Here is a 14,523-nt window from a genome sequence, read left to right on the forward strand (position 1 = left end):
ATTGGATATGATCATGTCTTTGAGGTGATTGTTTATTTAGGAAGACCGAATAGTTTCTGAAACGCTTTGGAAGAAGGCCAAAGGTACTTTCCACTGGAGCACTTGAGAACTTCCCTCCCTCTCTGCCTCAGCGGGGAGGAGGGCCCTCACTGACCATGAATGACAGCCAGAATGGCCTTAGGGCACTCCATTACCGCCCTCGATTGCTTAGCATATGGGTACTTAAAATCTCTTCTAAATGAGCCCAGATTTCCTTGTTGTACATGAAGTAGGGCCCACTTATTTCCTGAGAGATGTGGTGTGCGTGGAGGAAACCTAGACTCCATGGCTAGTGACCTTTTTTAGCCATGAAAGCTGTTTGTAGGGCATCTGTCTGATGTTTAGGTGCCCAAAGCATAATCTGCTTGAAACAAAAATGAGACAGAGGAAAAGAAGAACAGAGGAAGTGGAAGAATATCTAGAAGGAGGGAAAGAAGAGTGTCAGGTGAGGGCATGCTAGACTGAGGGGAAGGGTCACCAATAATTGCCACCAGGTAGCACTCAATGGTGTCCTTGTGCAATAAATTCACTGATTTCTCTGCTCACTCCATTCTCCTACCCTCTTCCTCTCTTGTCCACACACACTCTCTTCCTTTCCTTCTTTCAAAGATTTGAGCATCTGATATTGTGCTTGGTCCATTGGTTACAATGAGGAGCATAGCTCCTTGCCCATGAGAGAGAAATACTAACAAAGTATACCTGTTTATTCTCTGGATCTTTAATTCATGCCTGCTACGTGCCGGGCTCTCTTCTAGGTGCTGGGAATTGAGCTGCGAACGAGACCCAGCCCCTGTTCTCATGGAGCTCACATTCTTTGGGAGGAGGTGTTAGGTAATACACAAGTCAACAGACAACTTGTGATAGTGATAAGTGAAATGATAAGGCGTAACCTGGGAGGTGGAGCAGGCAGCCAACCTTAGATAAAATGGTCAGGGAAGGCTTCTATTCAGGGGGGACATTTGAGCTGAGGACTGAATGGCAAGGAATCAGCCATTCAGCTATTTGGGGACAGGGTATTGCAGGCAGGGAAACCAGCAAAGGGCCTGGGGTAGGAATGATCTTGGCTGGGTCAAGGGAGAGAAAGGCCAAGGCAGCTGCCAAGGAGTGAAGGGTGGGAGGTGACGCTGGAGAGGCGTCCAGTCCAACTGTGGGTTTTAGTCTAAGGTGCACAGAAAACCACTGCAAAGTTTAAAGCAGGGTGCGGTCTAGTTATCAATTTATGTAATCACGCTGGTTGTTTGGCAATGGAAGGAGGCAAGACTGGAAGCAGGAGCAGCAGCTGATGTGTAGTCCCCCCAGTGGGAGAGCGATGGCAGCCGGGACCCCCGTGGCAGTGGTGGAGATGGAGAGAAGTGAATGGATTGGGAATATGTTTTGGATGTAGAGTCAATAGGACTTGCTAACAGGGTCAATAGTGTGGGGTGGAGGGACTGAGGGACAGATGAGAATCTAGAGTGACTCCTGGATTTTTATATAGTTAGATAACTGGCAAGTGCTTTGAAGGAAATATTGAGGGTGCTTTGAAATGAGATGCAAAAGAGGAGGAAACTCTTGTTTTCCTTTACACTACTCTCTACTACTGCCACACTCACACTTCTGACACCAGATGTGTGCGTGTTTTCCCCACACCAAACAATTCTGCTGTTCTCTGTGGCCATCAGCTGAAGGTCCTACAATTTAACCCAATTCTGATACTATCTACTTGGAGTTAGCACAGACCCCACAGGTTAAGGGTTCAGTCCCACAAGACTGCCCCCACCCCACCAGACACCAATCACTAGTCCCAGGTTTTCACCTGTGCTTCTGACCACCTGGCTGTAAATTGGAGGTTTCCACGACCCCCTCCTCAGGTTCGGTAATTTGCGAGTGGCTCACAGAATTCAGGAAAACAGTTTACTTACCAGATTACCTGTTTATTATAAAAGGATACAACTTGGGAGCAACCAGACGGAAGAGACACATAAGGCAGGCTATGTGGAAAGGGGTGTGGGGCTTCCATGCCCTCTCTGGGTGTGCCACCCTCCCAGCACCTCCACAGGTTCACCTGGAAGCTCTCCAAACCCCTTCTGCTCGGGTTTTTAGGGAGGCATCATTACATAGGAATGATTGATCAAATCGCTGGCCGTTAGTGATTAACTCAACTTCTAGTCTGCCCCTCTCTGCTCCCCAGGAGGTAGGGAGGGTGGGGCTGAAAGTTCCAACCCTCTCATCACAGGGTTGGTTCCCCTGGCCAGCCCCCATCCTGTGGTTCTCTAGGGGCTTTCCAGAACTCACCTCTTTAACATAAACTCAGGTGGGCTTATATGGGGCTTGCTATGAACAACGGAAGATGCTCCTTTCACCTCTATCCTTCTTGCTCTTATCACTTGGAAAATTCTAACCAGAAACAGGTGCGGAGACCAAATATATGTTCTTATTCTAAATCACAGTCTCACCAGGTGTGGGGTGAGTCAGGGGAGGACTCCTGAGGAAGTGGCATTTGAGCCTATCAGATATTAAGGACGGCAGGTGCCCTTTGGGTAGATGACTATAGGATGATGAGTAAGAGGCGAGGTGTTCATGCTAAAAAAAGGGCTGGTGACAGCTAAAAATACCTGCTTTATGCCTGAGAGTCTATAGTAAGGAAAAAGTATAGTTGGCCGTGTCCATCAGGCCAGGGCTTTTGCGGTCTGAGAAGTGGTTTTCTGCAGCGGTCAGTGGGTCCAGCTCCAAGCTGGGCCTCCGGGCAGCGGTGCTGCTCTGGGCCCGCTTCAGCCTTCCTCTCCCCCGGGGCGGGCTCGCCTGGGCTGGGCAGTCGCCCCGGTCTCAGCCTTCTCTATGAGATGGAAAGCTGGAGGTGTTATGATGGGCTAATTCAGAGGCCCTTTCACTGAGGTTCTCTCGCCTCCGTTCCCTTTCCCCTCCTTTCTAGGGGGCTGGGTTTTTGACTTTGTCTGGAGGAGAAAAGAAGGAAGATATAGGGGTGCTGGAGGTTGTAGACTAGGGGAAAAGGAATTATTCTGTTTGATTATTACCACAATCTAAAAACAGCTGCAAGTTTAATATCCAAGGGTTGTTGCTATGTTGGAATTTTGGCTAGAGAAGGGAGAGTGTGTGTGTGTACACGCGCGCATGTGCACATGTGTACACATGTATGTGTATTCATTTCTTCATGTCATTCGTAGCTTTTATTCACAGAAAGTCTAATCTGGTCCCCATCACACGCAGCATTCCCTTTTAGGCAGAGTATGTTTTAGAAGGCTTTCTTAGAGCAGGTCTTGGAGGTGATATCTTGCTTGTGTGTTGTCCCAGTCACCGTTGCCGGCATCGACATCAGCTCCACTGTCCAGTGGGCAGGTGCAGCTGGCCAGGTTTGAGATGTCAGCTGTGTGTTCGGCAACAGTGAGAGGTCCGTGGTAAAGTGTGCAGTGTCAAAGCCTGGGGCTCATTGTTGGGCATTTGTAACTGGTGGAAAGCAGAGAGCAGCTCTGAGTTTCTGAGTGTCACCTTTGTAACAGAAGCAAGGAGAATGAATACCTTAGGGAGATGGCAACTGAACATCGAAGGGCAGTGGGGTGATTTTCTGTCCCTTTCCCCTAGGAGCACTCGGGGGACAATAGGACAGGACTGTGAATGCTCTGGAGGGGATGGTGAGGACGAAAGGACCCCTCGGGCCACATTTGGGGTACAGGAACATCTGGAGTCTGGGAACATCTGGAGTTTTCCATAAAAGTGATTCTGGCCCTCTCTCTTCCTGATCTGTTGGTCCCACTCGCTCTGTCCTCCTTTCTCATCCTTTGAGAAACAGGTGTATTTCACACCTTTTCTGCAGTTTATTATGAAAACAATATATTTTCTTCATTCTTTAAATATAAAATTAGACCATTCTTTGTTTTTTCCAAACTACACATCTCTTGCTCCCTGACCGAGATTCATGGCTCAGTATAGAGGCCACATCCCTGAACCAGTTTGATATGATGTAACTCTACAAGAAAAATGCAGCCTCGCTTAGTTTCGGTAGGTTTAAAAAAAAGAACTTCAAAGAAAAACGTTCCTTTTCATTTGTCCTCTTAAATGCAAAACAGGGATTTGGAAATTTTGCAATGACAAAAATACGTCTTTCAGGCCTATGTTACGTCCGGGTATGTGATGGGTGAAGGTGGAATTAGGAAGGGAAGAGAAACGGGGTGGCAGAGGAGACCCCACGGCGTCAGTCCCCCTGCTGGCTGGAGCTGATGTCTGCCACACCATGTTTACCCAAACGTCACCACCGACTTCCCAGAGGCAGCGAGAGTGTTGAACGTTGAGTCCTCGGGTCTGTTTTCTGAAATCGTGGTTGGTGTTCTATTAACTTGAACCCAGGAGAGCCAACTTGCTAAGAGCAGATCACTCAGGGTGGCACCCTGGAAACCTCAGAGTTACTTGCTTCTTCTTGGTTTTTCCTATTTTTTCTGCTCAACGGAAAACCAGTCAAGCAGGGCTGGTGCTTCCTGTGGAAACTCAGGAGACCTGGTTCTGAGATCAGCTCTGATTTCCTTGCTGACTGACCCTCGGGCTCTCTAGTGGGCAGAGCGTGGACGGCTAGCGGGATGCTGGTCCATATCCCCAAGGAAGTTGAGGTAGATTTTAGGATAAGGAATGTAGCATCCAGAAATCCCTTATATCTTGGAAGAGCATGGTGCCTTGCACGATTAAGGAGATAAAATTGGAGCGGTTTCAGAGGTAAATGCTACAGTAAGGGAGCGTTAAATTGAAAAGAGTTTTAAGAATATAAATAAACTGTATGTATATCTACTCTGGAACGATTGCTGCCTCACTCACTTATAGTAAGGACTCTGCAGGAATGATGACGGACAGGGACTCTGGAACCCGAGCGTAGCTCTGCCGCTTAAGAGCTATGTGTCCTTGGCAAGTTACTTAACTTCTCTGTGCTTCAGTTTTCTTCTCTGTAAAGTGGGGATAATTCTGGTCGTATGGGTAGTGCTTGGGTTAATATATGCACAATGCTCAGAACGATGCCCAGTTCGTAGTAGATGCTGTTTCAGCGTGAGCTTTTACCGTGAGCTGCTCTTTTCTGAGCTTTGTTTCTTCATCGGTACAGTAGGGAGCGGGGACTGCATCAATGCTTCTCCGCCCTTGACTGACTGAACACCGGCATCACCTGGGGAGCTTTGAAAATTCCGATGCCTGCGCCTCTCTCCGCTTCCCTTGAAACGGGATCACTAGGAGTAGGGCCTGGGCATCTGCATTTGCAAAAGGCTTCTTAATTCTGCGGCACAGTGAGGCTGAGACCCAGGGGAGCAGATGGTCCTGAGAGGCCTTCCAGCCTGGAGGTTGGCACGCTGTGTTTCTGTCAGGAAGGGGTGAGGCTTCCCTTCCCATACTCAGTGCTCTGCCATGTGTGATTAGACTTTTTGTCCTTTCTTAAAAAATTGAGATGAGTCATAAAACATAAAATGAACCATTTTAAAGTGTACAATTCAGTGGCACGTACATTCACAACGTTGTGCAACCTCCACCTCTTTCTAGCTCCTATTTTCATTACCCCAAAGAAAACCTGGTACCCAGGAAGCAGTCGCTCCCGTTCCTGCCTCCTCCCAGCACCTGGCAACCACCAGTTTGCTTTCTGTCTCTATGGCTTTACCCGTTCTGGTCATTTCCTATAAATAGAATCATAAAATACGTGGCCTTTGTGTTGGACTTCTTTCACTTTGCATAGTGTTTTCGAGGTTCGTCCACGTTGCAGCCCGTGTCAGGACTTCATGGCTGAGTAATAATCCACGTGTGTATATACAACATTTTGTTTGCCCATTTCTCCACTGCTGGACATTGGGGTTGTTTCCGCCCTTTGATGATTGTGAATAAGCTGCTGTGAGCATTTGTGTACAAGTGTTTATTTGAATACCTGTTTTCGTTTCTTTTGGCTCTGTCCCCAGGAGTGGAATTACAATGGTAACTCCATATTTAACTTTTTGAGGACTGGCCAGGCTGTTTAAGTGTGATTCAACTGTAACCTCGATCCTTTGTCCTCACAGATCTTCCTTGACCTGTCCCCACTGCCGGAAGCAGAGCAACACCTTCGATCCTTTCCTGTGTGTGTCACTGCCTATCCCCTTGCGCCAGACGAGGTATGTGAGCATCGTGCCGGGTGATCTTCTTTCCAGCCTTACTCCTTATGGGAGCCTTCTGGCCTTGCATCTGTGATTTTCTCTTTTGCTTCTCAGCCAGCATTTCTCTAGAACCAGCCTTACAGCTGGGTGGCATTCAGTTATTGAATGTGACAATTAAGTGCCTGTGCTTTAGCTGAAGAAGGAATTAGGAACAATGCTTCTGTTTATCAGCACCGTTGCCAGGCTTACATCTTTGGCCTGTTCAGAAGCTGGCACGGGCACATCGGTACCACGCAGTCGGACAGAGCAAACCAGAGAAAAATCTGTTGCCACTTGCATTTCTCTGCTTTATTTCCAAATCCTTCCTCCTCTTTGTGAAGGTGGAGGGAAAAGGTTTCTTTAATGAGCAAAGAAAAAAGGAAAAGAGTTGTCAGAGGAGATGAGAAGAGAAGAGAAGGGGAGGTAGGATTGGGTAGGGGGCACGGTGGGGCTCAGCTCTATAAATCTAAGCAGCACAGGGCGCTCGTGTCCCGTCCCAGAAGCCCAGGTCTTAGCAATGACCGGTAGGGCGGCTGGCCAGTGTCAGCCTCATGGATGCTCAGTGAGCTCCTGTGTGGGGTGCCTTCACTGGCAGTGAGAGCGGCATTTCTTCCTGTGTCCCCCACCTCTGTAGATACCATTTCTCTTGCCCTCGGCCTGTTGACATCCTCCACCTTTAGGATGCAGTTAAGACATGACAGCTTCATAAAGCCTTAATCCCTGTTTCTGCTCTGAAGTCCTGTGCTGCTGATCGTCTGTGCCACAAATATACACTGGCTTATCCTGTCGTCAGTGGTACCATCAGGTGATGTCTACTGCTACATGTGAGCTAGGGTTCCTGGCCGGATGTAGCATAGCACGGTGGTTAGGACCGCTGACTCTGGGGCCGGACAGTGTGGGTTCAAATCGCAGCTCTATTAACTAGCTGTGTGAATTGGGCAGTTACTGCAGTATAGAACAGGGGAGGCAGGAGCTGGAGGACTGAGCCCAGGTGTGCTGGCGGGGAGAGTGGGAAGTGGGACTAGAGAAAGTGTCCACAGAAGTCGCAGGACAGAAGGGCTGTGTCCTGTTACCAAGGGTGAGTTTCAGTAAGAGAAGGAGAGCATCGTCAAGAGTGTTGAATTCTACTGGAAGAGGACACTTCACTGCTTTACTTGTCAAGCTTCAAAGTTTGTTTTTGCTTAAGATTTTCTAGTTAACAGAACCTTGAGAACATAGATCTGTATTGTGATTCTTAATGAAATACCTTTTATTTTTAACTTGGTGGAAAAGTACACTCCGCTGAGACCTTCAGCGATTTGGCTCTCCACTGCCACCTGGTGACAGTGTGCCTAAAGTACAGTGACCCGACTAGGACGCTGAAATTAGCCTAAGCGCTGAACTTGACCCAGTGTCAAGGGTATTGGGGACAGTTCATGTCAGCCCTTTAAGGATGTGGCCTCCTCCCTGTTTTCCAGATTCTTGAGCGTCACCTTGGTCTTCCTCTCAAAGAGCCAGCGGTTCCTGCGGGTAGGCCTGGCCGTGCCGATTCTCAGCACAGTGGCAGCCCTGAGGAAGATGGTGGCAGAGGAAGGCGGCGTCCCTGTGGATGAGGTGTGATGGAATTGCACTTGGGCCTGGTCACTGGATGACGGAATGCTAACCGGGCCAGCTGACTAGGCTGTTAGGCTAATTTCTGGTTCCCAGGTGACTCCAGCGTGACTCATGAGTTTCTGTTTCGTTAGCAGTCCCTGGTGTCTGTGATGACTGCTCCTTGCTCTCTCCCTGAATTTACACAGGATAACCAGGAAAGGGCACCAGCTTTGTCTTCCAAGAAGGTGATGATGATGACGATCATAGTAATTCGAACAATAGCTAACCCTTGGGAGTGCTTAACAAGTGCTGGGCACTATTTTATGACCTTTATATTCATAGTCAATTTACTCCTCAGACCATCCTGGGAAGTAGGTCTTACCATTACCCTCATTTTACCAAGAGCAGAGAAGAGGTGTTGAGTGACTTGCCCAAGGTCACACAGCTGGTAAGTGGCTGAGCCGGGGTTTGAACACAGATGGTTTGGTTTCCGAGCTGGAGCCACTATTCTATGTTTTCTCTCCTGAGAATATAAGCCAGGATGCCGAAGGGACAGTAAATGCGATATGAGGAACTCCTCAGGGGCCTGAGGATGTGTAACAGGAGAGAGCAGGCGGGGGACAGTGGGGTCCATGTGCTCTCCTCTTTTTTCTTAAGGAGTCTTGGTAAAGAGGTTGGATTCCCTGGGACTTCAGAGGGCAGAGCTCATAACAGGGGCCCCTGTGACAGTGCAGGGCGGGGGCGATGCCGGTGAACAGCAATGGGGCGTGGTGGGAAGGGCGTGAATAGGGTTCCAATTGTGATTCAGTCACTTCCTAGTTTTCTGACCTTGCACATAGTGATTGATCCTCCGTTTCTTTAACTGTAAATGGAAATTTTACTCTTCTGACCACCTCATGGGATTTTTCCAAATTAAAAAATATTCTTAACCTTTTTGTCAAGGAATAACATCCATACAATAAAGTGTACATGTCTTAAGGTTATAATTTGTTGAATTTTTAACTGTGTATCCATCTGCGTAACCACCATTACTGGGCCTCTCCCTCACCCCAGCGGGCTGCTTCCTGCCCCCATCCAGTCAAGCCCTCTGACCCCTACCGCCATGTTCTTGGGGCTCTCAAGTGGGGAAAAATGTGTATCTTGCTTTGTGAGCTCAAAGTGCTCTATCTACTGAGAGAGGGAGAATAGGATGGTGGGTGAGAGTTTTGGGGATAAATGGCAGTAATAAAAAATCAAAAGGGGGAAGTCTGAGGGAGGTAGAGTTTGAATAATTAGGAGAGAAAAAGGACCGTCAGGAATTTGGGAGGTGTGATGTGTGTGTTCAGGGTGGCGGGAATCACTGGGGCTCTTGAATTGGAACTTAAAATCTATTTTGATACTTTGTTTTAACTAGCAAGTTTATTCCGCTTAGATTACCTGTGACCATGGATATATTTGGATTTATTTATATCATCTTATTTTATGCTTTCTATTTACCCTGGTTTTCCTCGCCTTTTTCTCTCCTTTACGGCTTCTTTGGATTGAACAGTTTTTCTCCATTCCATCTCTTCTGGTTTGGGACATATCTATTATATTTCTATGCTCTACCTGGTTATTATTAAAATGTCAATGCCCATAATTAACAAGGTCTTACGTAAATCTTCCCAAACAACACAAGGATCTTGGCGTGTGTTAGTTTCCCTTATACCTTTTTGATTGAAGTATTATTGTGGATGGATACTGTTGTCCAGTATTTTAACCCCTCCTCCCTTTTCTCCCCATAGTGGTAGTAATAGTTATTATTATAGATTTATGTATTCAACACATGTTTACATTTAACAACGTTTACCATTTTCTTTGGTTCATCATCGCTTCTTACAACTCAAGTTTTCCTTCTGGATTCAGTTTGTTTATCTTTTTGTAACCCTGAAATGTATCTTGCGCAAGACAATTTCTCAGCCAGTGTCCTTGAATGGGTTGTGTGGGCTGAGGTGTTGATTACTGGAGCTCTTGAGGCGACGGCGTTGGGTCTGGGGCAGCCGGGACCCTCACGACAGTTTCCCCTCCCCGCCCCATGACAAGACCAGCTGCTTCTGCTAACCTCAGTGCTCCATAACAATATTTTTCATGTATGACATAATGTGAAAAAAGTTGGCAAAACTGGTTAGAAGTTCTTTTAGGGGAGATCTGTTAGTGGGAAATACTCTCAATTTTTGTTTGTCTGAGGAGATCTTTATTTTATTCTCATCTTGCGTGATAGTTTAGCGGGGCGTTAAACTTTAGATTTTCAATTTTCTTCCCCCCACCCTCCCCTCAGCAGTTTGATATTCTGTTGTTGCAGTTGAGAGGTCTGTGGTCAATCTAATTGTTATACCTCGTGTGTTTTATTACTAAAAGTAAATAGTATTTGTCACGTAGAAGGGAAGAAAGAGTGAAAGGGAGGTTTAAGCCTATCAGTCATTTTTAGATTTCTTATTTGTTAAGTTTCCTCTGAGAATCCAGAGGGAAAATGACCCTTCTCTTTCCAGGTGATCTTGGTTGAGCTGCATCCCAGTGGACTCCAGCGGTCTTTCTTTGATGAAGAGGATCTGAATACTATTGCCGAGGGAGACAGCATATATGCCTTCCAGGCCCCTCCACCCACCAGCCGGGAGCTACTTCTGGGTACAGCAGTGCTTGGAATCATTTTCTTTGGATATTATGAGTTAGAGGTTTGAGAGGGTAATCATTGGGTGCTAGGGCATAAGACATTTAGTTTTAGCACTTGGAACTATCAGGCTTATTTTCTCTGATATTTGGTCTACAGATTCTTGATTATTAAAAATTAGTCAACTAATACAGAGGTTCTCAAAACCTTAGTGAGTATCTGTCACCTGGAGGGCTTGTTTAAGCAAATTCCTGGGCCATACCCACAGAGTTTCTGATTCGGGAGGTCAGGGGTGGGGCCTGAGAATTTGCAGGTGTAACAAGTTCCCAGGTGACACTGCTGTGGCTGGTCCCAGGACCACACTTAGAGAATCGCTATTCACAGTGGGTGCTGGGGTCATCTTTGTCTCCAAGACTCTTGTGGCCCAATGGCTGTGCTTAAAGTAAAAATTTTACAAGTTGGAGCATTAGATGGCCAAGGCGTTTATTAAACGACTTTTTGTTAACAGTCCCACTGTCTAATGCTTGCTTTTCTTAAACTTTGGACTGGCTGAAATAGTCCATTTCTGACAGTCTTTCATTGCAGGTCGGTTTACATTTGGCCTAATTAGCCAGTCAGGAGGGCCCATATTTAGAGGACCAGTGCCAGGGTTACCATATAGCCCAGATGAATCCTGTGCCCTGGCCTATATCCTCAGCTGGCCTAGGTGGCGGCAGGCTGTGGGGACTGAGTGTCTGTGGTTGCCCTGTGTCAACAGGGAGCCTCTGGGCTTGGAACCTGGAACAGGACATTGGCCCTGATTCTGCTATAACTCAGTACAACAAGCCCTCATTTCAGATTCAATCGCAGGTCACACATCTGTGCCTTAAGAGTCAGATTTTCAGAATTGATTGGAAATTGAGGCTAGTCCAATTCCTCTACTTCCTCAGTGGCAGAGGGTCTTACCTTCTCTGTGTACCTCTTGTGCTGGCTTTCTAAGAGAGTGGATGCTCTTTGACTCTCTGATCCGGGCATAAATGCAACCAAAATCATTTTGGAGTACTTTTCAGATGTGCTTGAAAAAGTGTTAATTAAAATCCCTGCCTTGGTTTTAAAATGATTGAATGCGCACAACTGCAGATTCGCTGCCGTGTGTTGGATCTTCAGATGCCAGATGGCGCAAGCACTGTGAACCTCACTACCTTCTCCCCTAACGCCCTCTGGTGTCTCCCAGTGGTGGTTGGTAGATGCTCAAAGAGAAGAGGGGAGGCGAAGCCAGGGTTCTGACCCAGCGAGCAGCTCATTGAGTATACAAACCTGATTCTCCTCCCCAGCTCGTCCGCCCGGTCTGTCGGTCTCCCCGCACTTGGCGGCCCGCGAGGGGCAGCGGGCATCGCTGCCTGCCCATGGGGAGAACAAGGTGCTGCTCCTCTTCTGTAACGTGGTGGGGTCGGGGCTGCAGGCCAGCAGGTATGTCTGACCTCATCTTCTTTTCACGTGGTGTCTGGGGTTTGTAGACGTGTACCTGGAATTCTGTCTAGAATTCTAATTTAATAAAATTAAAGATCTGTTCTCAAAGTTAATCAGCTAGGAGCAGGATACTTTCTGGTCGAGAGAATTGGAAAGAGCAGCCTTAAGCAGATGGCAAACGTCGTCCTTAACAGTTAAGCATCGGGGGCTTTCCTGTTAGTTTCAGGAGCAGTTATTATTGCTCCCACCGCTATTGTTCTATGCTGCGTTGTAAGGCTGAGGGAGCACAGTGAGACAAGGAAAAAGAAACTGGCTACAGGAAAAGAGGAGATAAAATTACTGCTATTTGCAGGTTATATTGTTATCTCTCCAGAAAGCCAAGAACTCAAAAGTGATGAGAGCTAATGAGAGAGTTCAGGAAAGTCACTGGTTACATAACAAATATACAAAACCAGGTAGTTTTCTTAGATCGTCCAAATAAAATGTTTAAAAGATATAACTCCAATGAAAAATTTTTAGGTTGCGAAAATGTTTGCCAAATTTATCTGGACTAGTAAACTCATAGGAATAGCCGGAAAATATTGGGGGAGGGAGGAAGAAGGAAGAGGGATTGCTTTATTAAAACAATAAAGTTTTAATTATTAAAATATTGTGATATAGGCAGAAGAATATACACTTAAATCAGTGGAACAGAATAGGCCAAAGTATATTTAAGTATTTATGATAGAAATGGTATATTTCATATTATTAGAGAGTGAATGAATTATTCAATATGTAAGGCTGGGCTGATCTTTTTCTTTTTATTTTATATAGTCAATTTTTTTTACTTCTGCCGTAAATTCACATGTATGAATGCCAGGTTGATTAGAGAGGTGAGTACAGAAAAGGAAACCATAAGGTAGCTTGAAGATAATGTAGGGGGACGTTTGTGTCTTTGGGTGGTGGGCCACTTTGACACCTAAGGCAGGAGGCTATATTGAAAAAGGCTAATGTTTTAAATACATTTAAAATTTTCAACTAAAAGCAAATTTGAAAGGCAAAGTATAAACAAGGAAAAATATTTATATCATGTGACAGGTAAAGGATGCCTATCCATCATATAAAACCTAGCTCTCAGATAAGTGAGATGAATACTCTTTTAGTAAAATGAGCCACAGAGATGAACATTAGTTCACGGAAGAAATACATGCACAGGTTAAACTATTCAGCTTCATATAGTAGAGGAAGAAATTCTGATTGCAATAGCAAGATGCTATTCTTAACCTTTTAGATTGTTGAAGAACTTATAGACATTGAAAATACTCATCCTGGGCAAGTGTCAAGGGAATGGGTGCGTGCCTCACTGATAAATTGGTGTGGCTTTTCTGGAAGGCCGCTTGGGAATAAATAGCTTTGTGCTTGCATTTCCACTTCTGGAACTTTATCCCAAAGAAGCAATTAGTCAAGTGCACCCAAAGGTGTACTTACAAGTTTCTGCCATAGACAAGCGTTGTTTACGTAAAAAATTGGAAGCAACCTGAATGCCTGACATCCAAGGATCAGGTATATGACCCGATCTGCTCATCCCACAGTGGACGCACCGTGCCCTGGCCTGTCCAGACACCCTGCGTCACATTCGTGCTGTGTTTTAGCAAAGGTTAATCAACAGTTTCACATTCTTACCCCATTGGATCGTCCCACAACCTTGCATGGTGTGGCCGTGGAACAATCAATGGTCAGTGATTTGTCCGGTGGTCCCCGTGGCTGAGCTGGAACTGACGGCACAGCCATGTCCAGGGTTCTCAGCTCTACCAGCTCACTGTTGTGTGTTCATCAGGTTGGGTTATGGGAAACAGTCCCAGTTATGGGAATGTTCCTGATGCACAAAACCATCAGTGTGTCCACTCGATGGGGTTCCCTCTGGGTTTCTCCCTGCCTTGCTTTCCTCTGGCTCCAATTTTCTTACTCCACTCTCTGCTGTGGGGAAGAGAGTTTTCCAGCTGGCCGATCACTTGAGACATCTCTTTACATTGCCATGTCTCTCTTTGGCTTTGCATCTCTGGGCCTCTGTTTACCCCGCAGTGTCTCCGTTTGCAATGAGGTTCTCTGACGGGCCATTTTGTACTGTGCTTGGTGCTTAACTCTCATCCAGTGGAGAGGAGCCCAGGAATAGAGCAAACGCTCATGACTGTTGGGGATTGTTGGTTTATCCTTTGCTGAAGTGACCTGATATCCTTGGATTTTTTCAGGTTTGGGCCACCTTTCCTGATGAGGGAAGACAGAACCATTTCCTGGGTCCAGCTCCAGCAGTGCATTCTCAGTAAGGTCCGCTATCTTATGAAGAGTGAGGCCCCCATACAGGTCAGTGTGTGTGTGTTATGGGAGGTGGGGTGGGGGTGGGGGGTGAGTGGGAATGTTGAGGTGGCTCAGGAGAGACAAGAATTTGCTGTTAATGAGAATGTTCACGTTGTTGAATAAAACACTGATTGATGTGCAAGGAAGTAACCGTTTTATGATGTATAGTGTCTTACTCTTTATGATATTGCAAAATACTTTTCACAGATGGAGCTTTTCTCGTTAAATCTTTCAAAACTCCATTGGAATAAAGATTGAGATTTACGTTATTCTTCTCAACTTTGTATATTGGTGGCTTATTATAGTTCTTCCTAGAGGATAGCTTATTGTGATGAGTTGTAACTTGTATGTTTGGATTACACATTTCAAGACACT

At 46.2% G+C, this 14,523-nt stretch overlaps 1 protein-coding gene across 2 annotated transcripts in view; it reads left to right on the forward strand.

Moving 5' to 3' along the window:
• The window catches only part of USP43 (ubiquitin specific peptidase 43), a 58,831-nt gene that overhangs the window by 17,141 nt on the left and 27,167 nt on the right, over positions 1–14,523 (forward strand). For both annotated transcript variants that reach the window (XM_070561067.1, XM_070561066.1), the window contains exons 4-8: positions 6,054–6,146; positions 7,625–7,760; positions 10,247–10,382; positions 11,679–11,814; positions 14,043–14,154. In XM_070561067.1, the coding sequence (XP_070417168.1) occupies positions 6,054–6,146; positions 7,625–7,760; positions 10,247–10,382; positions 11,679–11,814; positions 14,043–14,154 (613 nt within the window). The remainder of the gene's footprint in view (positions 1–6,053; positions 6,147–7,624; positions 7,761–10,246; positions 10,383–11,678; positions 11,815–14,042; positions 14,155–14,523) is intronic.

This window comes from Equus przewalskii, chromosome 10 (assembly GCF_037783145.1).
Source record: "Equus przewalskii isolate Varuska chromosome 10, EquPr2, whole genome shotgun sequence".
Classification (NCBI taxonomy): Eukaryota; Metazoa; Chordata; class Mammalia; order Perissodactyla; family Equidae; genus Equus; species Equus przewalskii.